This window comes from Pelophylax lessonae, assembly GCF_965119305.1.
Source record: "Pelophylax lessonae genome assembly, chromosome: 2".
NCBI lineage: Eukaryota > Metazoa > Chordata > Amphibia > Anura > Ranidae > Pelophylax > Pelophylax lessonae.
Genome location: NC_138769.1, coordinates 96,112,034 through 96,137,518, shown reverse-complemented (window position 1 = coordinate 96,137,518; position 25,485 = coordinate 96,112,034). Strand labels below are relative to the sequence as shown.

Sequence of the window (25,485 nt, the reverse complement as noted above, 5' to 3'; positions counted from 1 at the left end):
AGAGGGGATTATGGTGTGGGGTTGTTTTTCAGGGGTTGGGCTTGGCCCCTTAGTTCCAGCGAAGGGAACTCTTAAGGCATCAGCGTACAAAGACATTTTGAACAATTTTTCTGCTCCCAACTTTGTGGGAACCGTTTGGGGATGGCCCCTTCCTGTTCCAACATGACTGCGAGCCATTACACAAAGCAAGGTCCATAAAGACATGGATGAGCGAGTTTTGGGTGGAAGAAATTGACTGGCTTGTACAGAGTCCTGACCCTAACCCGATAGAACACCTTTGGATGAATTAGAGCAGAAACTGCGAGCCAGGCCTTCTTATCCAAAATCAGTGCCTGGCTTCACAAATGCGCTTCTGGAAGAATGGTCAAACATTCCCATAGGCACACTCCTAAACCTTGTGGACAGCCTTCCCAGAAGAGTTGAAGCTGTTATAGCTGCAAAGGGTGGGCCAACTCAATATTGAACTCTATGGACAAAGACTGGGATGCCATTAAAGTGTAACCCCACTTTTGTTGAGAGAGAAAAACATTCCCCTCTGGGTGATCTCTGTATATTACAAGGATTTTAACCAACTTAGTTGCAGATTCCTACCTTTTTGTTCTGAAGAAATCATTGTTTGTTCCTCTGTGCTGAGTGGGTCAAATGGGAGTGGTTTCATAATTCTCTGTCAGCTGTGGCAGCTGCAGGGCTCTAATGATGAAAGCTGCTGGGCCTGCATCCCTTTAGACGTGTTCCTATTGGGAGAATCTCACCAAGAATTACATTTTTGTTGCAGGCGATGCCAGAAATCTGACTTGTATCTTAGGCAGACTAATGGGAAAATTGGTGAGCCAATCACACAAGCAGGAAATGATGTTTCTGGGGGTGTGGTCAGTATACATTCTGTGTACAGAACACCTCCAGGCAGCCATATTGCATTGCATTTTCAGAAAATTACAACAGCTGCAGATTGAAAAGGAAAGTTTTTTTTTTTTTTTTTTAACAACATTCAATTACAATATGACTTGTATCGCAATCATATACGCTATATTGTTTTTTCTTTATTTGCTATTTTTTCCCCCCATGAAAGTGGAGTTACCCTTTAAAGATACGGTGAGTGTAAAGGCAGGTGTCCCAATACTTTTGACAATATAGTGTAAATTAATGTAAGTCTGGTGTAGCCATCTTGTTTCTAAGCTGCCTGTCCTTCCATTGTGGCCCAGATCCTGGGGGGATCCTTTCTCTGCAGTGTGACCTCACCAATGATATAACGCACTTTCAATTCCAAACTTTTTTTTTTTCTGATGGTATAATATGCACAGTGGCAGGAGCTGAGCACATCTCTCTACTTACTGAGCTCCTGGCAGATTTTGTGTAATTTTTCTATTCCTGCCGCAGCGTTTGGCTTGCAGTGGGTAGATGAGACTTGTCAGAACTGCCTCCCACCACCGATCTATTTTTACATGTGCAATCTGCTGTTCTGTACATTCGCACAGTTGCGCTTCCTGATAACACCACTTGACACACGTATTCTATTCTTTTTTTACTGCGACGTGGAATAAAAGGCAATGTTTCCAGAGCATTATTCAAAGTAACCCCGTTTTCTAACAAGGGAAATTCAACACCGCAGTTACTAGATTTCTGGTCTCTTTCAAGTTTAAAGGGCAAAGTAAAGCCAGCCACTAATTGTGTTTATTCAGCCAACATGGTGACTGTGTTGTAGTCCACTTTGTTTAGGTTAATCTGAATTTGAATCTTTGTAGATTACTAGTAACACATTCAACCATTTTTGTAAGCGCTATAGGTAATCATATACAGTATTTGATTACTTCACCTACAGAGATGTATAGTAACTAAGTAGAACTACTTCACTACTGTACTTAAGTACCGAAAGGCGGTATCTGTACTTTCCTAGAGTAGAATTTTTTTCTCCTACTTCCACTTTTACTTCACTACATTTTTTCAATGATTTCAATACTTCTACTCCGATATTTTTTTTTTTTGTGCTGCATAGTTACTCGTTACAATTATAAAAATGATCACTGCCAGAACAGTAGATGGCAGGTTTCATGAAGCTCAAACCATGTGTATTATCAGCGCATACGAAAATAAAAGCTACTGTATGTATAAATAAAAGCTGCATTTGAAATAATAAAAAAAATATGATGTTCAAACTTTTAACTTCTTTCTTTTAATAACTACATAACAGTACTTGTACTTTTACTTTCAGTACTTGAGTAGCAAAATTAAAAAAAAAAAAAAACTACTTGCGATACTTAAAAAAAAAAACTACTTGCGATACTTAAAGCGGAGTTCCACCCAAAAGTGGAACTTCCGCTTTAGGTATTCTAACCCCCTGACATGCCACATTTGGCATGTCATTTTTTGGGGGGGGGGGGGGGAGCGGGTACCTAGTTTTGACAGGTACCCGCTCCCACTTCCGCTCGGAGCGCCGCGGCACCCTGAATGGAAGTTCTCCCCCTCCCTCCCTGCAATCTTCTGGGACATGTCAGAGGTCCCAGAAGATTGCCGGCCAATCAAGACGCGCAGCGCGACTTGCGCATGCGCAGTGGGTACCCGGCTGTGAAGCCGCAAACTGTCACAGCCGGGTGCCCACAGCAGTGATGCCGGCGCCGCCGAGACCAGAGGGAGAGGTTCGAGGCTTCGGGCGGCCGCATCGCTGGACCGTTGGTCAGGTGAGTGAAATGGCTGGAACTCCGCTTTTAAGTACAAAAAATGTTGAATACTTTAGTACTAATACTCAAGTCACTTTTTGATCGAGCACTTCAACTTCTACTCAAGTCACTTTTTGATCGAGCACTTGTACTTTTACTCAAGTATGGGTTTCAAGTACTTTATACAACTCTGTTCACCTATAATCTGAATTTATAAGTAATCGACCGAAGCCAAAATCCAGAGAACACCTTGCACATGGAGAGTATGGATCTGCTTCCTGAAGCCCGTGCTTTCTCAGTTTCTTTGATGTATTGCCAGTCAGATTTATACTTGAGTGCAGGCATAGATTTCACTGGTGGCTATGAAAACCTCTTCTACCCCAATCACACTTGTTTGGCCATCAGTCGCATGAGAAGTCCTACAACATGTTTTCCATTCATATATGTGCAACTTAACCACTTGCCAACCATGTAACTTGCATATACTGTGGTAAGGTAGATCTGCTGCACTGGTACCGTACGGCTCACATTTTTTGTGTTTGTGGGAAAAAGGACGTAACTGTTGTTTGGGTACAGCGTTGCATGACTACGTAATTGTCAGTTAAAGTAACGTAGTGCCGTATCGCCTGGTATCCCCTGGTCAGGAAGGGAAGTAAATCTTCCGGATATCAAGTGGTTAAAGTCATTAGTGCAAGTAGTTCATGCACTTACTTTGGGCCAACTGTCTTGCAGCTTGAAGGCCATAGACTTCAATGTTAACCCTCCAAAGTTACCAGAATGTTTTGCATGCAACAGTGGGTCCAAATTTTCATTCGGGCAACAATTCACATCTAAGTCGCACCCATCCAAAGTTGCATCTCAAAAGTAGTGTGAAGGGAGCCTTAGTATGAAAACTTTAAAGGAATAACTAAAGAAAGCTTTTTTCATCGTTTTGTATAGAGTGGTGAGCAGTGCCATCTTAAGAGAATTAAAGGGCAATGCAGTGCACTGGGGCCCTGCCTACACAATCACCCATGAGAATAAAAATGCAAATTAATCGATAAGGCTTTATTTATTGGTACAGCAGTGCCAGGCTAATGACACAGGGACGGGAGTCAGACTCGACTGTCCTGTGTGCTCCCCCTCCACAGTCAAAGTGGCCTGACAGCAGTGCAGGGCCAACAGGCGCTTGCCACTTGCTAAGTTTGGTGGCAGGATGCGCATAGGAATCGGGACTAATGCTTGGCTGGTTCGCTGGGCCCCCCGGGCAAGTGGGGCCCCCAGGCAACTGCCCAGCATTCCCATTCGGTAAGATGGCCCTTGTGGTGAGAGGTTTAGATTCTGCCAGGTTCTTAATGCAATCGGTGTCCCTGGTAGTATGATATATTCGGTAGAATTGCTCTGATTATCATTGTCGCTGGGAATAAAGGTAAGGATAAATTTTGAGTTGTCACCAGAGCAGAAATTTTTCAAAGGGGAAACTTGTTCTCTTAGCAATGTGTTCCCCACATTGCAGAGATAGTATCCCATTTCCTGTGGACTTTACAGGACAGGAAATGAAGGAAAACGCCACCAATACGACATATATATATTAGAAAATGGCAGTGATTGTACCCTCAACTACTCCATCAAAGTTGGGGGAAAAAAAGGTTTTGCTTAAAGCAGACCTTAACCAGAACAGAAAAGGTGCCACCGTTATCTTCCACCCAGCCTGTTAAGAATTCCAACTATCTCAATTGTGTGCAGTAGGGAGTCTGCTGTTAGACATCAGGAAATGACAGCCAGTAGTCAAAGCAAAGATGGCGGCGTGGAAGATCCCAAGCCCAAAGAAGAATCACTTGCGCGGAAAACGGCACTGGACGACCTGGGCTGGTAAGTATTTGTTTCCTAAAGGTTAGCAGCTTAAGTATTTGTAGCTGCTGACTCCTAATTTTCTCACACCTGGTAAAGTTCCTCTTTAAGATAACCCAAAACTTTTACTGTATGTAAGAAGCATCCAGTAAGTGTGTTTAGGAATACCTCTAATGCATTGCAAACAGGCAAGCAAAAGTGGTCCTATATTACTGGAAAAAATAATTGATGGAAAGTTATGCCCTACAGAAATCCCTTGATGAAAAAATGAAAAGACTGAAGGATTAGATTGCTCAATTTGTTGGTGTCAGGCAGTGGTTATATTTGTATGTATGGCCATCTTAATAACTCCTCACCTTGTAAAACAACACTTTCAATTTAAAATGGAAATGAAAGGAAAAACTTCAGTGTATATTTTTGAAAAACATTATAAATTTTCCCCTTTTTTATATGTTATCGCATGACCTCTGTTCTCAGCTACAAAAAGGAGCTCAGAGAGCCGGAGGAGGGGAAAACCGCAGCACACTGGTCGTCCAGGTGAAAGGCTGTCTTAAGGGTGGCATGTCATACCAGTCTGCTCATTGGAAGAGAGTAGGCTGAGATACCAGCACAGCCAGAAAACTGACTGCACTGTGCTTTCATGCCTAGTGTAGTCAGTTTTTTTCTAGGAAGGCATAGGGACTGGCAGGAACGCTAGGTATTTCACACAAAGGGAGCAATATACAGAGAACAGGATAGGTTTTAAAGTACATGGTACAGCAGGTATATCAGCAATATAACATGTTGGGGTAACATTCTTTAAGGCCCAGCTTTAACTGAAACTTCTTTGTTTGATTTGGAAAGGTTGTGGAGGGGTTCCAATGTTTCTAAATGTTTAATGACTGTGTACCTGGGCAGATTTCCTTTGACCCAGTCCTCATCCAAACCTCACTAGGGGATGTAAAATGGGGGCGACATTGAGAGGTTTATAGTAGTGATCAACTGATTATTGGCAAAGCCGATATATTGAGGGCCGATCTGCACTTTCCCTGATATATCGGAATCGGCCCCAGAGGTTACCGATTATTGCCGATATTTCGGAAAGTGCTTGTAATGGAGTGATGCCTGCAGCTAGAGGCATCACCCCGGTACCGGTGTCCATAGTTGACAGGCGGCTGTCTTGTAATGACAACCGATGTGGCTGAGAAGCCGCTCGGCTGTCATTACAAGGAGTGGAAGGGGACATCCCCCCCCCCTCCCGCCGGCTTCCACAGCTTGCCTGGGTCTCCCGTCCCACCGGGAGATCCGGACAACCAGCCTTCGGCATTCGGCTCTGATCAGGTCTCCATGTAAAAACCCAGAAGAGATGTCATGACGTCACTTCTGGGTACTCTGTGCCAGATTCAAAAAAATTACCGCATTCAAAACAGCCAAACTTGGCGTTTTGAATGCTTTTAAGTGCAGAGGAAGGGTTTGGGGTCTTTTAGACCCCGAGATCCGTCCACAAGAGTACCTGTCAAGTGATAAAAATAAAAAATATATATTTTTTTAAATGTACAAAAATATTGGCCGATACTGATATGCAATGGCCAACATATCGGTATCCGTATCGGCAATGAAAAACCGATATCGGTCAATCACTAGTTTATAGCTCCCTAGGATGTATAGAACAGAAGTCAACACACTGAATATCCCATCAATATACACCAAAAGCAGTATCCTCATACACTGATCTAGTCACTTCATTCTTTCGTTGCATTGTCATCCTGTTATTCTATTTTTGTACCTGCATAGACAGTCTGGCAATCACCAGAATTGGTTGAAATGGTCCATATAGAATCATCATTGGTGCTCTTGTTGCTGCCCCTCTGGTGCTTTAATTTTCTAGATGCCGGCATAAAAAGAATAGAGTGCTAATAAAAGAGGCTGCGCTCTTCGACACCTCACACTGTTGCTTATTATAGAAGCTGCTCCATAGTAACTGCAATGTCTCCCCTTCAGTTTCTCAGCAGCCCTGCATGCTACTTTTTTTTTTCCTAGGAAATGTTTAATTTCAGGACAGGTTTGTTCATCTTGTTCCGCTTTATCGTACATTGATCTGTATGCTTATTATGTATTTCTGCTCACGCAAGTAAATACATTCCTTGTATCTCTAGGCTGGTCAAACCTGTTTTTTAAGCATAAAAAAGCAAACTTTATCATCAGTGTTGCATAATACCCAACTTTCTTAAAGGAGACGTCTTAAATCTCTGTGCTGGCTGCTCCAGATTAGAAGTAATGTTGAGGGTTTCCTTTATCACATAGCGACATGGTGTCTTCCGAGTCGCAGTTCCAGATACTGAAGTGCCATCTGCTGTGAAATCTGGAAATGGGCTTCTCCAGACTGTTATGTTTGAAATACAAAATGGATTGCAAGGAAAGTTGCTAAGGGGAATATCCCTTATGAAAAACATTTTTTTTTTCTTTTAAAGTAAACCCAACCTTGCCTATCAAAAGTACTGTTGTGCAAGTTGGTCTACAATCTCTTTGCTCCTGTGTAGCTCCCTTAAAACCTATGGCCAGGTTGTACATAGGGCTTTGACTTCCTCCTGATTCCTGTCCAAAGAAAAAAGAAGCCCTCTTGGCTGCCATTAAGGGCTTGTTCACACTTGACTAAATTTAGAATGCTTAACAAACGCTCCCATGAGCGTTAGGGCACGTTAAAACTGCTCCACAAAAGCCCATTCCATTACAGTTAAGCTAATCCTAATGCCCTGCAACTGCCTGTCAGATCATTTGCAAAGTGTTACCATAGACTTGAATGGGAGGCATTAAAAGGCTTCAAACGCCTCCTGAGGCTTTCATTTTGAAGTGACGTGACGCTAACGCTTCATGTTTTGATAGTGTGAACAGCGCTGTTTGCTGTCTATTGTATCTTGTGGATAGGCGTTTGAGGGGTGTTTTTAACACGCCTCAAACACCTGCTTTTAATACCAGTGGGAACTCGGCCTAAGCCTGGCCCATGTAATTCACCTCTCAATTGATGGAGCCTATATTGACGCTGAAAGTTCTGGCATTTTATCCTTTTGTAGGTCTGGTAGGTTAAATGAATATCTATATTTGAAGACCTGTGACTCCATGGACCTCTAGACTAATGTTTCCTCTGAAGCAGGGGTGGACTGACAACTCATGGGGCCCCCGGGCAATCAGAGATCATGGGGCCCCCTTTGTCCACACTCAAGCCACACAAAGCCCCACCTACAAATTGCAGCTCAGCCACATAGAGTGGGCATTTAAATATCTACCACAGCATAGCCTGCATGGAAGTTCCTGGCTTCTTTCTGTAGTGTGTAGCCTCTCATGGGGCCCCCTACTGACCCTGGGCCCTCAGGCAGTGCACTAATCCCCGAATGGTCAGTCCGCGCCTGCTCTGAAGTTATGTCCTAGTCTTGACCATTGGCTTTGAGGAACAGGAGTGTAATGTGCTGCACATTGAAACCTATCCCAAAGCTCACCAGTGTGATTCAACCCTTTGGCCCTTTACACGAAAATACCGAAACAGGCTTGCAGGACTTGCTTTTTGGCACCCGGTGTACAAGGAATGCATTGAGTCAGCTCAGTGGGCTTATTGTTGACACATTTCCCTACTATGAGCTCCAACGTAGACTTTTCACTCTGCAGGGTTGTTCATTTCTGGTATTCCCCCTTTGTTACTGCCACTCTACAGTAATCTAGCGCTTGTGTATATTTTACCTAAAAACTGTTTCCTGATATTGCCAAAAAATCTGAAGGTTACGTACTTATTTTATTTTAACCACGTTTTCTAATTGTATTTTTACTTTTTGTTTTTCCTTACAGGACTTTTTCAGTCAAAACCAGAAATGAATGACCAGGAACCTGAGGGGCCCTGTGCCGTGTGACCCAGAATACATTCACGTTCTGCCAGAGGTGACCGTGCTTCCTGTCTATGATGATAACTTGTGTCGTATTACTTTTCAGCCTTTTCACTTTTCATGGCATTCAAACCTTTCCGGTGCTGTGTTTGTAGTTTGTCAGGAAACCTGGTCTCCTGGGGACCACAGCTGGGAAGCCTTATGTAGTTTTACAGGTTCATGTTGAAAGAGCACCTGTCATTCTTCTTTGATAAACCAAAAGGGGGTGGCCATATTGTTTTCTGCTCCTCTCGATCAGTATAGTAGGATGATTGTTAGCTTTGACACACTATTCCCTGAGCTGTTGAGGGTTGGTGAGTGTCGAGGTCAGTGAGGAGGGCTTTAGGTAACAGGCTGTGCCTAGGGCAGCAGAAGTTTAGAGCGAGGGGGGAGCAATAAGCTTCAATATTTAACATATTGTAAGAACTTATTTTCCTTAATCCGGCCACCTACTGTATGCAAACCAATGTGCAAAACATAATTACGAGGATAACATTACCACCTACTATATGGACATTTAAAGTACAACTAAAGGAAAAACTTTTTTTTTTTTAGTTATGGACTGAGTGGAGAGGGATTAAAACACCTATTTGGTTGTTATTGATGTCTGTGCCCCCATTAAAATGATTCTCCCTCTCTATTCTTCCTGTTTACCATTATCATTGAAAGTAAAAAAAAATTCCAAATTTTGGGTTGTCCCCAGAAAAGTAATAGCAGGGAACTCTTCCAGTGGGGACACTAGTTCTGGTGACCTGGGGGTCCCAAAGAAATTCCCTTGCACGGATTTCCTCCTACTTTCTGCTTGGCTATGGGACAGGAAGTGAAGGGCAATCTCCCCAATGGGACACAAATGGCAAAAATATAACCCTCCCTAACTCTATCCAAAATGAAAAAAAAAAAAAGTTTTGCCTATAATTCTACTTAAAGAGGAAGTAAACCCTCCTCTGACACTTTTACCTATAGGTAAGCCTATAAGGCGGCTTACCTATAGGTACTGTAAATATCTCCTAAACATGTACCGTTTAGGAGATATTTACCTTACATGCAGCCAGTGACGTCACTGGCGCATGCGCTCTGAAGGAACGGCCGCTGGTGCCGTTTCTTCAGAGTCCCGTGGCGTGACTGTTGGCTCCCGCGCGCGTGCGCGGGAGTGACGTCACCGCGGCTCCGGCCAATCAGATGGCCGGATGCCGCGATCCCGCAAGACGGGCGACTGGACATGTCGCCCATCATACAGGTAAGCGGGCTGCATGGCGGGGGCTCATTCTAAGGTAAGTATTGCATAATGAGCTAGTATGCGATGCATACTAGCTCATGTGTTTCTCTTACAGGTTGCCAAAAAAAAAAGTTGGACGGGTTTACAACCTCTTTAAAGGCAAAACTCCGATTACTGTAGAGCGAATGGTGAGCAGATGGTGTTAAGAGGAGTCAGACTTTATAGTTTAGGAAACATGAAATCCTCCCTCCTTTCTATTGTCAGTTGGTCTGTACAGGTAAAAGTAGTTATGGGTGTAAGGCAGGCTGCGCACTGCCTACAATAATAGTACATTGTAGAATTGGGTCTTTTCCAAAAAAATCACACAACATAGGTGTCATCCTTCGGGTGTTCCCAGGACAGCATGTCCTCTAAACATGGCCCTGTCTGGGAGTGTTGACTTTACAGGCCGTCTGTTTCTACCAGTGTAAATTTTGTAACATATTGGGAACATATAATAGTTACGGCAAAAAGAGATTGCTGAGAATTGAGGGCATGGATGAGAAGTTTTGCATTGTTGAAGCCCCCGTGACATAAATTACATATTAAACCATTTTCAGGAGCTTTATTTGATTCCATGACTAGTATGCTATACCAAGCTTCCAGATAGGCAACACAGCACCTCTTTAAACTGAGACGCAGACCAAATCAAAAGCGGAACTACACGGCATCTGAGCACCACAAACCTAAAGCTTAATTTCATTTATTTTTATTATTACAACAAACTCACCCATTCATCTATGTCTCTATGCTTTATTTGGTTGAGAAATTACTTTGAAAAACACCCCCTAGCATTTCTGGCCATGGCTATAATAAGGTCATATGATTCATGCAGCATTTAATTTATGGAATCCATTTGCCTTTAGCTCAGGCATGCAGTCAGGAGAGTGTGCTTAGTTGGGAGGACTCCTCCTCCCCTCCTAAAGCCATCTGGGATGTATGACATAATTTGCCTAGTCCTGGAAACCAGGAAGTAACTAAATGTAAAAAAATAAAAGCATTAAATATTGTATACCTTCCTATCTATTTACAAATACTAACAACATAAGGATTAAAAATAGTCAATGTTGATTGAGAGAGTGAAGTTCTACTTTAAGCATCTGACTTTCTTATATGGAAAGCTGCCCCTCCTTTAGTCCAATGACCATCCCCATCAAGTTGAGAGTCTATTTTTTGGTCTACTTCTAGTGGAACTGCAAAGCTCCATTTGGCAGTAACTACATTTGATTCCCCCCAAGGCTCCAACTAGCAATTAAACGTGTAGGACTTTTTTTTTTTTTTTTTCAGCAGATACACAAAAAGGGTAGAACTGTGCGCTGGAACACAATCTCACTTTGCATATTGCAGAAAAAAAAAAGTTTAAAACAAGTAAATATGATACACATCACTATCCATTTACTAATGCTAGAAACCTAGATATGAAGAAAATAGTCCTTGTTGATTGGGAGAGTGAAGTCCCACTTTAGAGCAGACTGATGAGTGGAGTCCCTGCTGTGGTGTTATGCTTTGGGTGCCCTCATGCCACATGCTCTAAATCAGGGATATGCAAACTGTGGCCCTCCAGCTGTTGCAAAACGACAAGTCCCATCATGCCTCTGCCTCTGGATGTCATGCTTGTGGCTGTCAGAAGGACTTGCAGTTCTGCAACATCTGGAGGGCTACAGTTTGCATACCCCTGCTCTAAGTCCCGGCAGCAACTTTGGGACTGCTTGGATGAAATTCAGAGGCCACTGAAGCAATAAGGTTTGCTTAGCTTTTGGTGCATTCAAAGACCTTGGCATTGAGCTGCCCATAGATGGATCGAAATATGGACACTGTAGCAGGAACTGTCCGATTTTGCCAACCATCCATGATCAATCTCCCTCAAGAGAAGTGGACCTAATAATCTAATTTTGTCAAACTAGCATGTTAAAAACATTTGCTGATCAGTGTACTTTGACTGTAGAAGAGCCCCTGCAGTCAGAATACAACAGCATGGCGAAGAGGATTTCTCAATTCATCTTGCTTGTGTGAATGGGGAGGGTTCCATTCTTTTTTTTTTTTATTTTTTAATCAACCTGCTGGAGGCCATTTATAATTAAAGGGGTTTAAAGTGGAGCTTCATCATGCTAAAAAGGTCTGAGGTTGACCCTAGTTTTCCAGCAAGCATGGAGATTCTCTTTTATGGTCTTATAATAGCTGATTGTTGGCGATCACCAAATTATTCACCAAAACGACAATAGCCAATTTTCTTACTAGATTAATTTTACATTTTAAACCTATGAGGAGAGAAGTCTACTTACTGAGATTGCTTACCTTCTGAAAATGCTAATTGCCTCGCTGCCATGCCATTCCTTTGCCTTTCTGATGGAAAATGGGTATAGAAATAAATGAATAACCCTAATTAGAAATTCCAGTTAGATACAGCACTTTGTGAATATAAAATATTTTATGCTCCTGTAAGAATACAAAAAAACAATTAAGAAGTAAATCACCGGAACTAACTTTTGTGCTCCTTTTAGTCCCCGTTCACACTGGGGCGACCTGTGAGGCGACCTGGTCGCCTCACAGGTCGCCGTAGGTCGCCTTCCATAGGGAAGCTGCGGACCCGTTCTAATAGGAGCGACACAAGTCGCTCCGACTTAGAAAAAGGGTCCAGAGCTTCATTGGGGCGACCCGGAGCGACCGTCATAGACTTCAATGTCATGAAGTCCATGCCGGCCGCTCCGAGGTCGCGGGGCGAGCAGCGCGCCGCGACCTCGGAGGTCGCCCCGGGCAGTAGCGTCGCTGCTATGTGAACGGGGCCTCAAACATTCAAAAGAAAGAAAATAAAATTAAAAAAAAAAATTTTTTATATATATATAAATATATACAGTAAACCCCCCCTCCATCGCGGGGTTACTTTCCGGACCCACCTGCGAAAAGTGAAAATCCGCGAAATAGAAAAATCCTATTAAAATACACTGTAGGCATGTTGTGTTTTTTTTTTTTTTTTTTACTGTCCCTGTACTTTTAAAAGCATTTTAAGGTCTTTAAACACACTTTTAAAACAATAGAAACCCATTTAAACACATAAGATACTGAGAGACAGAGCAAGAGCAATGGAAAACACAAAAATATTTAATTTTCGATTTATATAGTAAAATAACATTACAGAAAAAACTGCAATATACCGGGACCGCAAAAACTGATGGAGCAAGGGCTTACTGTGTATGTATGTATGTGCATATATATATATATATATTCAAAAGAAAATCTATATATAAAATAAATTCTTAAAGTGTCCCAAGTAAAATCCAACCTTGAATAAAACAAAAACACTTGCAAAATCCTCTACCTCCAATTCCAAAGTGTCCACCTTTTAATTGGTCAAAGGATCACCAAGTGCTGCCCTCCACCTCCACACATGGACCTACACTCACAAGTAAAACTTGCCACACTTTCTCAAGAATGGCAATCACGCGTGAGAGATCTATGATGTTAATCCACCTCTTTAATTAACGATCTGCCTTCAGATGTGATCAAATAATCTCTCCAACATATGTTAAGGAAAAGCAAGGCCATACATAGTGATGCCACATAGAGCAGTCACGATTTATTATACTTCCAATATACATGTAATGTAATACACGAGCATCCAATAAAACCACTGCAGTCTTAGATAATAGTATCGAACACTCTTGGTGTTAACTCACACACAGCCGGCTGGGCTGTGAGAGAAAGTGGTTCTCAATCAGCTGCCAAGTGCTTCCACTAACACATAAACCTGGCTCCGTACTAACGTGTTTCGTCATGACGACTTCCTCCCTTCTACTCTCTGGAAGAAGTTGTCATCAACCGAGTATAAATTTCTCACCTAAAGTTAGCTATACAAGGCTTGTTGTTGTGGTTTTTTTTTTTTTTTTTCATTTAGTCAAACAAGCACGGTGGATGGAGGAATCCTTCTCCACCCCCCTGCTTTGGGACATTGTATTCTGACAGCAGCTCCTGCTGCCACCAGAGTACACTGATCAGTGGCTGCAGCTGCTGATCAACAAAAGTTTTTTGCAACTTGTTCGCTCAACAAACAACTTCTGTAGAACAGGGACAGCCATACACTGATCGAAAATTCAGCCGATCCTTGCTGAACCGATTCACTTGTGGTCAGCTGAACTGTTACCTGCTCAAATATAGTTTGGGTGGGTTGACAAGTTGAACATAACATTGCCTGTTTTTTTATGTTACTTTACTTGCATTCTCAAAAGTGTGGAAGTTTTCTAGCATCTTAAGCAACTGGATTATTCATATCTGGCAGTCTGTATACAAAAAAACCATGCCTCCTGGGCTAGAGCTGAAGTCAGGGTCAGCCACCACAGTCTTTAACCATACAGCCACATTACGTATTAGTGTTTAAAGCGGGCATTCTCTAAAAACTTTGTACTCTATCTGCTCTGACAATTCATTGCTTCCAGAAATCGGTTAAGAACGTAGCCAGTTTAGAGTGCTGTAGAAAGATGGACTCTACCTTCAGGGAAAGTAGAATTGCCTTTTGTGTTGGAGCATCTGTTCCTTCACTTGCTGGTATTCTTCCCTGACGGTACTATTGCTTTTAATTGAGATCACCCATCCATTCGAAGTAAGAGAACTTGTACTGCATTTCCAATTGCCTATTGTACCCGGCTGACCAATTTGTGTGATGCGCTGAAAGTGGCCACACTGTGGGCAAGATCATTATAGTGAAGCAGACAGGCTGCTGCTCTTGACCCCGTACATTGAATGGCTCCTTGTGTTTGCTTTGTGCAGTGTAAAAGGAAAGAAAGGCACAAGAGGGGTAAGATGTATGTTGCTGCTTGTGGAGAGGAAACTAAAACAGAACGTTCTGGCTTTAATGCATTCAGAGAATAAAAAGAGCTTACTGCCTTGTTCATTAAAGTCAATGTGTCGGGTCAATAAAGTATTCAAATCAACTATACACAAAAATGTAGACACCCTGAGATCGCTAGAAAATACTTTTTTCTATTTTTTTATTTTATTTTTTTTCTGTGCGCTCTTAGCTCCCATTCTCACTTAGGGTGAGCATATCCATGTGATAGAGGCATTTTTTGTGCGTTGTACTTGCGACTTGTAGTACAGGAGCAGAATTGTGCTTTTTGCCCCATAGACTTTAAAAATGTGAGCATCTAAAAATTGCAGGCCAAAAAGCATGATTTTACCCAAAGAAGCTCATGTATTTTTCAAGCTTTATGTAGCATAGAGCTGTAACTGGTCTGGCTGTTTGATCCCTGGTTCCATTCCCTGATAGGCATATGGCAGCCAGGCACACAGAATTTCCCAATCACCTGACTCAGAGATCAGGCTGTGCAGGTCTTTTTTATGGTTTTTATTTTTTGGTATGAACTTGGATAGGGTAAGCCTAAAGCCACCGGTTGAACGAATAAAAAAAAAACCTGACTGCTTAGGTCGGAGCTGCTGTGCTAACAATATGATGTTAGTACAGCAATTTCCCCTGTTGTGTTATTGTGTTCTGACAGGAGGGTGGGCCCCTCCCCAAGAACACTTCGGTTACTGCTCTCAGCCATTGCAAATTGGGAGCTGGTCGGCAGACCTTTTTTGATCATGACCCTTTGACAGAAGCCAGACATTTGGCTGCCGTACACACGGGCTGAATGTCAGCCAGTATCAGTTGAACCAGCCGATCCCGCCCGACATTTGGCCTGTGTGTATTAGGCTTAAGGATACACCAGTATCTTCAAAACTTGTAACAGGGGACATAAATACTGAACTAATACTTCAGGGTGAAGACATCAGCTTTGAAGCGTAAGAAAAGCGTTCGAAAACTGGAACGCCTCAACAGGAATATGAGTGTACTGGTAGTACAGCAAATCTCCCAAAAGAGGCCAAAGAAAGTCTCTAGGTCCAGAAGGCTGGTACTCAGTGTCCTGAACATTGTGTAGCCTCATGCAGTATCCGTCAGCTTCTGTACTCCAACTGCCTGTGTCCTAGATCCTTAGATCATGCATATATGGAAGGAGAGCAAGACCAAAAGGTAAGAGTCCCTATTGATTTATTGATATTGTGCTAAAAAACAGCCAACGCATTTCAGGGGTCAAAGGAACTCCACCTTCATCAGGGCTACAATAAAACATGATGTAAAAATAATTGTGACTGATAAAATCTTGAGCCTAACAATCCTAAAACATCATGGATAACACATACTTGCACCCAAAAATACCCGCATATTCACAAACCTGCATACATGCAATAAAATGAAGATGTTAAGGAAAATTGGATATTAAGTGATACTCTCATCTAGAAATATGCACCTTATGTGTACACACGTGTATATGTTATTCATGATGTTTTATGATAGGTTCATATTATCAGCCACAAATATTTTTACATTATATTATGTTTTATTGTAGCCCTGATGAAGGGGGAAGTTCCATTGACCCACGAAACAAGTTGGCTGTCTTTTTAACACAATATCAAAAAATTAACATAGGCTCTTTTATCTTTTGATCTGGTGCTCCTTCCATACATGCACATCTTTTTCTGGTAACCTGCTGGAGTACCCACAGTAGGGGGGTGAGCAGCCTAACCTGAGCCAGTGGGCTCCCAAATGTTTTTAGCCCTCTAATAAACCTTGTTTAAATCCCTATCAAAGTCCCAGCACCTCTTGGATGTTGTTTTTTTTCACCCGATCCCTAGGAAGCTCTCTGCAAGTGCTTCAGCAGAATAGAACAGAGGTCCCCCAGCCAAACAGTAGCTGGGACCCAATAAAAGATTCTTGCAGGTGGATTTCCTAGGAATGCCACTGCCCTCAGTCTGGGTCTTAAGCCCCGTACACACGCACAGATTGTTGGCCAACTGATCGGCCAACTTTTGTCCAGTGTTGTTTGTTGGTTGAAATGTGCTCTAGACTTGAACTGGACTTTTGTTGGCCAACAAAAACCAACTTCAGAAGTGATGTCATGTGATGGTTGACTTTCCCTGTGTTTTTTCTTCTCTGAGCATGCCCAGTCTTGCTCATCTGATTTTTGTCTGCCGAAATCTGTACTGACTGAGGAACAATCGGCCGTTCTTCGTTGGCCAACAAAAATTTTATAGCATGCACACCAGATTTTTTTCGGCCGAAAATTCGCAGTTGGTTGTCGGAAGCATCATACTAACAAGACTACAATCGGCAGATCGGACGTTGGCTGGCAATTTATGGCCAACAATCTGTGCGTGTGTACGGGGGCTTTACTCCGCCATGAACAAGAGACCTCTGCGCTGGGTTCCAGCCTATTTACACCCCTCTCAACCCCCTGCTGGTCACTCACCGTATTGAGCAGGGATTGGCTGGAATATGTGCTTTTCAACCCTCTGTCCCAGGTCCCTGGGATACAGGGGGAAGTAGCCAAACCAGGCAAGCCCAGAGCAGTCCTAACAAAACATTTGCTTCCCTTAACTACAGGGAGGCCAAAAAACTAAATTTCAACTACTAGTGGCATAATGGGGAGCCACGTTTACATGACCGACAATAAGCAAAACACTCAGGTGTGGATGGGCCAGTTGAGACTAATGGAATTCATTATTTTGAGCGTTGTGGTGGTTCGGGAAATGCATGAGGGGAATGGTGGCTTACTCTGAGATGCTCAACATACGCCTTGAGTTTTTTGCCAAAACAGAGCCAAAATTTCCTCCTTGGTCTCCAAAGACATGCTACCTCTTGGTAGCCACAGACCATGTGACCTAGGCTGCCGATGCTTTTTGTTTGTGACCGTGTTCTGTTTGTAGTAGTAGTTTATTCATGACTTGCCAAAGGCACTTTTTTTAGCACACAGTAATGATGTAATTTGTTGCAGTGCTTGCATGCATTCTTTTGATGCATGTGAAGTGGGAAATTTAATGACAGATTTGCTTTAAACCAGGAATGTCAGAAGAAAATGAGACAAATCACACAGTTCTGATTTATTATTTTTTAATATTTATTTTTTGCTGCATAAGGGGGTGTTTGTTGAAAAAATTGAACAGTGTACCAACATCCCTATCAAACTATTCAAGAAAGGACAGGTCTGTGCAGGATCCGGGTGAGGGGTCCAACACCAAAAACCGTACTTTCAAATGTAAAGAGGGGAGAAGGAAGAAAGGGAAGGAGGAAAACGAAGGGAAGAAGAAGGAGAAGGGCAAGATGGAAGGGGAGAAAAAAGGGAAGGGGCAGGGAGGGGGGGGGGGGGAAGAAGAAAAAGGAAAAAGGGAAGGAGGACAAGAAAAAAACACACAATAGGGGAATGAAGGTGGAAAGATCAGGGTGGGTAGGGAAGGGGAGCTAGGAAAAAAAAGGGAGAAAGAAAAAAGGTAAAGAAAATGAAATGAGGGCTGGTGGGATTTTTGAGGTACTGTATTTAAAGATGAATAAACATCATATATAAAAATGTATAAATTTATTCTTTAGATTAAAAACATGACAGAAATAAGACAACACATGGACATGAAATGAAAAAACATGTATAAAGCAGTATATCAGGAATATACAGATGTATTTCTAATAGGCAATGACAATATATAAACCGGTGATTTACACCAAAAGCACCGGGTAATAACCCGACATGTTTCGCGGTATTCAGGTGTCCGCTTCTTCAGGGGTATATTGGTTTTACGGTAGATACATTTGCCTTAGAATTCCTGTGTAAAAAGGAGGTGATACATTAGAACAAGCAACATTATTGTATAAGGAAGTTTGAGAACATTCACCGAAAGTGTCTCAGATCTCCATCACCTTATGACATGCAAGAGTGGTCACCCAGTGAACGCCTCCCCCACGGATGTGGAGGGGGTGGAAAAGAGGGCAGCATACCATATGTAAATATCACACATTGGTGAATACCTGAATATAACGTACTGGCTGCTCAAAAGTTGCCTAGAGGCTGTTGGTTGGTCTGTAAAGCATTTTTTCTCTGAGAGATATAAAGGGGTGGCATTAGATTATTATATAAAGCAAAGAGATCATCTGCAAAACGATAATAGATGCCGCACTCAAATCTTACCAATACTGGACAACAAACACTGATAGTATGTGTGCGCTGGGGTAGGCTACAAGTATAGCATCCTCTCCAACCCAGAGAGGTGTCTCAACACCCTGCAATTCGAGGGGCACCAGCGCTGGTACATCTGTCAGCTAGACAGCAGGACAGGTGGCGTACTGAGAGGTGATTCCCCCTATTTTTCCTTCCCCGATGGCTCACTAGGGAGCGTCTAGATGAGATGGAAAGAGGTGAGTATAAGCAAGGGGATGCATTTAAGTAGTGCAGCATTTCAAAGATCTCTTCCCCAAGTGGGGCTCTGTATTTATTTTTTGCTGTTCCTACATTTACTGGATTATACAATGAAATTCTTGTGTGGAGTTCCTCTTACTTCTTACCAGCAAAACTGATTTAACTACCATCTAGACATGTAATGATCTACTATTTACTTTTTTTTTTCTTCTTTTGCCTAGACTGTGAAATCATGGGCAACGCAGAAAGCCAAAATGTAGAGCAAGCATTGTATGGTAAAGACCATCCCAGCCTTGGGCGTAAGCACACATCCCGCTCACTTCGCATTTCCAACAAAGCCTCTCGACGCACTCGTCATGCGTCATCGGGAAAGCCGGTTCACCGAAATTCTGAGGTCAGCAATAGGTCAAGCAGCACTCCCAGCATCCCACAGTCTCTAGCAGAAAATGGCATGGAGCCATACACTCAGGATGCCAACTTGGATGACTACGATAGCCGAGGTTGGGTGGATATGGGTATGAGGCCGGTTTCCTATCACACAGATTCCTCAGTTACACCAAGTTTGAACAGCAGCACCGTCCTTACAGCGGCCTCCATGCAGAGCATGCAGGACTCCGAAGAAAGTAGGCTGTACGGGGATGAATCTGCCTATTTTACAGATGGGAACAGTCGCTCTCAGCTGTACATGGCAAACGGGCCAAACCTCTTGGATGCTGACAGGTTTAAGAAGAAACGTTCTAAATCCGCTGACATATGGCGCGAGGACAGCTTAGAATTCTCCCTCTCGGACCTGAGCCAAGAACACTTAACCAGTACTGAGGAAATTTTATGTTCCACTGAAGAAAAGGATTGTGATGAAACCATTCGAAATGATCCTGGAGACTCCCCTCAGCAACTGGACGCTTCCCAACGTGCCAACTCCCTCAGCGACTTGTACCCACAGAAAAGCCCACACTCCATCAATGGAGTCCCTAGGAATAAGTTCATGATTTACTGTAGAAATTTGGTTTCACATTCTCCTGAGTCTTTAAAATACAAACCAGCAACTGCTCCAGCCGATGAGCCACCATCATACAGCAACTATAACACCCTGCCCTGCCGGAAGTCCCATTGTCTCTCTGAAGGAGCCACTAACTTGAAGCTCAGTCACAGTAATAGCATGCATGGGCGGAGAGCTAAAACCACTCAGGTAAAGGCTTTAAAGTTGAACCCGAAATGTGATTTACTGTTATAAGGGTTACTTATTTTTTTCGGTAATGTAAGTAAATTATATTGCATATTTAGAAAACATGAAAATTGGTTTATGTCCTTACATTTAGAGTCGGTTCACACTGAGGCGACACGACTCCTTACTACTTCGGGGGCGACTTGTGCATTACATTGCACCACGACTTCGGAGCGACTTGCAGGGACTTCACATAATGGAAGTCTATGCAAGTCGCTCCGAGGTCGCCCCGAAATAGTACAGGACCCTTTTTCTAAGTCGGAGCGACTTGTGTCGCTCCTATTAGAACGGGTCCTGTAGCGGTCAATGGACAGCGACTTGTCAGGCTGACAAGTCGCCTTACAAGTCGCGCTAATGTGAACGGGCTCTTAAAGTATAACTAGACATGTTTGAATTCCAGCCTGTTTGACAACCATGGCTCCCCCTATAGATGGCGTACCTTGGAGGAGTGATTATAATCACCAAGGTTCAAGAAGTATTTTTCCAGAATTACAAGCTAAAAAGAAAGGGGATATGTCTAATAAATAGGAAACGAAAGCAGCCACCATATCTAGGAACTGATAAACTTCAATACACAGCTAGGAACTGATAAACTGCAATATATTAGATTTTTGGGTTTGGATATACTTTAATACTATCTCTAAACCTCACCCACTTAATACTATACTTGGGTTCTTAAAGTCTATGTTTACCCTTACCTTGTTAAGCCTGACGTTTTACTAAGTAGTGCACTTCTAGAGCTCTGTGGGCTTTGTGTGTGGTTAGCTGTATAATCTATTAAAGAAGACCTCTTTGATTTTCCTTTAACAGATTGTCGATTCTGCAACAACCTTCAGCAGGCTGTCAGCTATCTTAGCGATCGTATTCCTCTAGGAAATCACTTGAGCTATGTAAAAGGCGATCCTTGAAAGGGGTCTCCGCTATAGTGATTGGAAATTTTGGTTGATTGCACAGTCTTAATCCCATTTAACTCATAATTCTAACATCCTCTGTTCTTCAAGGACTTCCGGCATAATTTGAATGCAACATAATTGGGTTAGACCATTCCAGTTAATCCATTTCCCTAATTGGCATACCTTCACTTACTTGTGAACCCAATAGTCTGTGTCTTGATGCCAGTGAAATGTTGTACACAATCGGTTTTCATGGTCTACAAAATACAGAGAGTCCACTCTACAGACCAGTAATCCTAAAGTTAGTTTTGTCCCAGATTTTTAAGATTTAAAATGGGGCACATTAAACTGTGTATATAAGCCATAAGCCATAAAACATGAATCTGAGTTGTTTGGGGTGACTTATCCTTAGAGAAGTACAGCCAAAGCTTGTTTGGCTATCCTTCTCCTATAGATCACAGGAGTGCAGTTTGTTTTGCACTCCTGTGACCCATTATCGGCAGAGAGTAGACTTCAGTCCGCTCGCTGCTGACGTCCCAGAAGTCGGTCCAGGCTTCACGTCATCACGACCACGGAGTCAGGATCCGCCAGATCCCTGGACCGGCACTGTGCTCAGCCTCCCATCGAGCCAGCCGCTCCACCCCCTCCACAGCCCAGTGCTTCAGTGCGCTGGGAGGGGGAAGAGCAGAGAGCTGTGACTGACAGTCAGCAGCTTTCTTCTCACGGAGCTGTGAGAACCAAGCGATCAGAAGTATTTGATCACTTGGTTCTCTGTGTAGGACCGATGCTGCATCCACCTAGGTAAGTCGAATTCAACAAAAAAAAAAAAAGAGAAGTCCGTACTTTTCTTTTAAACATAACTGACTTCCTGCTATTGCTAATCTCAAGCTAGATTTATCTGTTTTTAGCCTTTGGACCTAACAAGAGAAAACAAATCGATTCCCACATCCACGTTGAATAGCGTGGATTGAGGAATCTGCAGTGACGGCTATTGTGTTCATGCAACTGCAGCGCCTATGGCTGCCTAAATACACAAACGTGATTTTCATCTGCTAGTATGCAGTCACTGTTCAGCTGACAATTGCATGCTCAGCTCCTTCGATGTTTCAATTTAGATTTGGTGAACCAGGTGGTACCATCAGGACCACCCACCGCTCAAATTTTGCCTGATTCGGCAGCAAATGTGAGCCGTGTATGGCTGTTTTACGTAAAGGCTACTTTTGATAAGTGATTATTAGAATAGAAGGACTAATAACCATAGAACAACTAGGTAGAAATATCTGGACAACTTTGTTATTGAAACTTTTCTTATCTGTAAAAACCTCTCAATGGGTTTCTCAAGGCAAAAAGTGTCTTTGGCATGCATGCATACATGTTTTATCCCTTTAAACACCGTGCAAGTAGAGAAAAAAAGCACGCGTTGTCAGCCCTGCATAACACAGCCCATTCCTTATCCCCCCCCCCCCCAACCTCTTTTCCATAACCCCCTCCACATTGACTTCTATCAAACAGGTCACTCACACATGGATTGAAATTCGGCTGCTCCCTGTTGAACCACATTTTGATCCCTCTGTGACCAGCTTTAGTAAAGATTTACTAATGTTTATCATGCGGATTGCTGTTCATACTACCATAAAGTCATTCAGCGATGTAAGATAAACTGTATATACAAAAAATAGTTTGCTTCTTATGATATACTTAACGTAAATGTCAGTGCTAGGTGTATGCACATTAAGCAAACAACCATTAAAAGTTCTTGAATGTGATTGGTTCAAAAGTGGTCAGTGACAGTACATATAACAAAATGACAACTGTGATCAAGTCTTTGTGAAAAAATGGAGGTAGTTCTTCTTAAAGAGATTAATAAACCACTTGGAGAAACTGGGAAGTGCACCTTACACGCGTGCCCACCACCACCATCAAGCCTCTTGCCAGATGGATATGATCCCTAGTTGGAGAGATCAACAATGCATAGAGAGCCTCAAGTCCTCTGCCCGGAGTCTCCAAATTAAGTAGGCATGGTGAATAGGGTCCCAGTATAAAAGGGTCACTTAGTAATTGACTTAACTCTAAAGTAAACTCAGATGCCTATCATACAGGGAAAAGGAATAATGGATTTGCATAGCGTCAATACCACTAGTACATATTAATAAAACCACAAAAGGTACTCTCATTGCTCAGTGCCATTATCTTTTGTGGTTTTATTAATAAATATGTACTGATGCTATGCAAATCCTTTATTCATTTTCCCTGTATGATGGCTATCTGAGTTTACTTTAGAGTTATGTCAATTACTAAGCGACCCTTTTTATACTGGGACCCTATTCACCATACCTACCTAATTTGGAGACTCCGGCAGAGGACTTGAGGCTCTCTGAGTTGTTGATCTCTCTGACTGGGGATCATATCCATCAGGTAAGAGGCTTAATGGTGGTGGTGGTGGTGGGCACGTGTGAAATGTGCACTTCCCAGTTTCTCCAAGTGGTTTATTAATTTCTGTAAGAAGAACTACCTCCATTTTTTCACAAAGACTTGATCACATTTGTCATTTTGTTATATGAACTGACCACTTTTGAACCAATCACATTCACTTTGGAGTTGTGTCTATTACAAAGTGACCCTTTTATACTGGGACCCTATTCACCATATCTACCTGATTTGGAGACTCTGGCAGAGGACTTGAGGCTCTCTATGCAGCGTTGATCTTTCTAAGTGGTGATCATATCCATCTGGTAAGAGGCTTGATGGTGGGCACGCATGTAAGGTGCACTTCCCAGTTTCTCTAAGTGGTTTATTACTTGATGGAACTACCTCCATTTTTTTCAGAGAGCCTTTTTGTCACAGTTGTCCATCTGTTATATGGACTGACCATTTTTGAACCAACCACATTCATGAACTTTTAATGGTTGTTTCCCTAATGTGTATACGCATAGCACTGACATTTACGTTAAGTACATCATAAGAGGCGCACTATTTTTTGTATACATATATGGTTATATCACTTTTGACATTCGAGTGACATATAGTTGCAGGGTGGAGCTCTTGTTTTTTTTTTTTTTTTTTTTACATTTCAGTGCAGGAGCACCTTGTTCTTTTTTTTTTTTTTTTTCAAGATATATTGTGGCAAGCAAACTGAATATTGTGTCTGTGTTTGCTTAAAAACTAAACGGGTGAATAGCAAGAACAAGCAAATATTTACCAGTGCTTTAAATCTTCACCTTTACCTGACCCTTAGGCTATGTGAACACCTTTTGTGGTGCGTTACTCCATGTGAATTGACTCCCTTGCATGCTAAAACGTATAAGAAGATGCATGTACTTTTTTTTTTGGAAAGCAGCCTACCACAGTAGTGTTACCATAAGTTTTGGTACACTAAATCGCAAGTGCATTGGGAATTCTATTAATGGATGGCACTGCAGCACCACAACCACACACGTGTTTTGCGGTTATTGTGACTCATTACCAGGGAGTATGTTTGTGACCGCCGGGGCATACAGGAAGTAGGTTAAATGATGCGGAATGTCATTCCGCATGGAAGAGGGCCATCAGCAAAGAAGGGTTAGAGGACATTGTTAAGCTTGCCACACATGAATTTAAATTTGTTTAGTTCAAGGACAGCCATGTGTGGGCACTGGTAGTACAGAAGTCGATCTACCCTGTCGGCTTTGCCCTGCGCGATCAATGATGTAGGCTATAACCGGCAGCACTGATCGGTGTATTCTGATGGCAGGGAAGCTTCAGAATACAATAGCTCAGTGGGAGGATTCGCCCATCCACCTCGAATAAGCGAATGGGGAAATTGGGTCGTTTTTTGTTTTTTTTTTTTTAGTCCAAAACTGCTGGTTAAATGAAAAAAACGGGCTCCTGTATGGGCTGTCCTAAAGTATGGAAATCTAAGTGGCCCTTTCAGAACCTTTTTTTTTTTTTTTTTTGGGGGGGGGGGGGGGAGGTGGAGAAGATTTAAAAAACAAAAAAAAACAAAATGGATATTTAAAGCAAAATGTAAATCACAAGTCACTTTTCTGAGTTTAGAACATCTCCATCTCCTGCCTACATTATGGAGATGAGAAGGGGGATGTACTGTAGCCACTAAAATGAAAAAGAAAGCATGAAAGTCTCAGAACACTGGGGAACATCACAGCATTTAGAAGGTTAACCGCGAAGCAGTTGGGGAAGAGCTTTTCACTTTAATGACAATATAGGTCTGTGCATCTTCTCCATATAAAAGGTTTGGAGTAAATGTTTACAGATGGATCCGTTCCTTTCTCTCCTATACATTTCATCATAGCATTCTGGACTTCAAAAACATTGTTATAAAAATGTTCTGTACACAGCCCCTGCTGCCTTTTTATTGTGCCAGAAGCTTATTCCCCCATACTGAAGGACACGTGTGCGTATGGTAATCTGTTTTTCACTACACACATTGCTTCTTCTTTTGGACTTCTGTTGGCCATAGCAGTAATTTTTAGGTATGTTCCTCCTAAAGATCTCCAAAGCGGCAGAGATGCGAGACTTTGATATAC

The 25,485-nt window shown here is 42.4% G+C and overlaps 1 protein-coding gene across 2 annotated transcripts in view; it reads left to right on the top strand.

Moving 5' to 3' along the window:
• TIAM1 (TIAM Rac1 associated GEF 1) overlaps nt 1–25,485 on the top strand; it is a 588,418-nt gene that overhangs the window by 342,272 nt on the left and 220,661 nt on the right. For both annotated transcript variants that reach the window (XM_082245498.1, XM_082245499.1), the window contains 2 exons: nt 8,301–8,390; nt 19,066–20,033. In XM_082245498.1, the coding sequence (XP_082101624.1) occupies nt 19,077–20,033 (957 nt within the window). In that variant the 5' untranslated portion in view covers nt 8,301–8,390; nt 19,066–19,076. The remainder of the gene's footprint in view (nt 1–8,300; nt 8,391–19,065; nt 20,034–25,485) is intronic.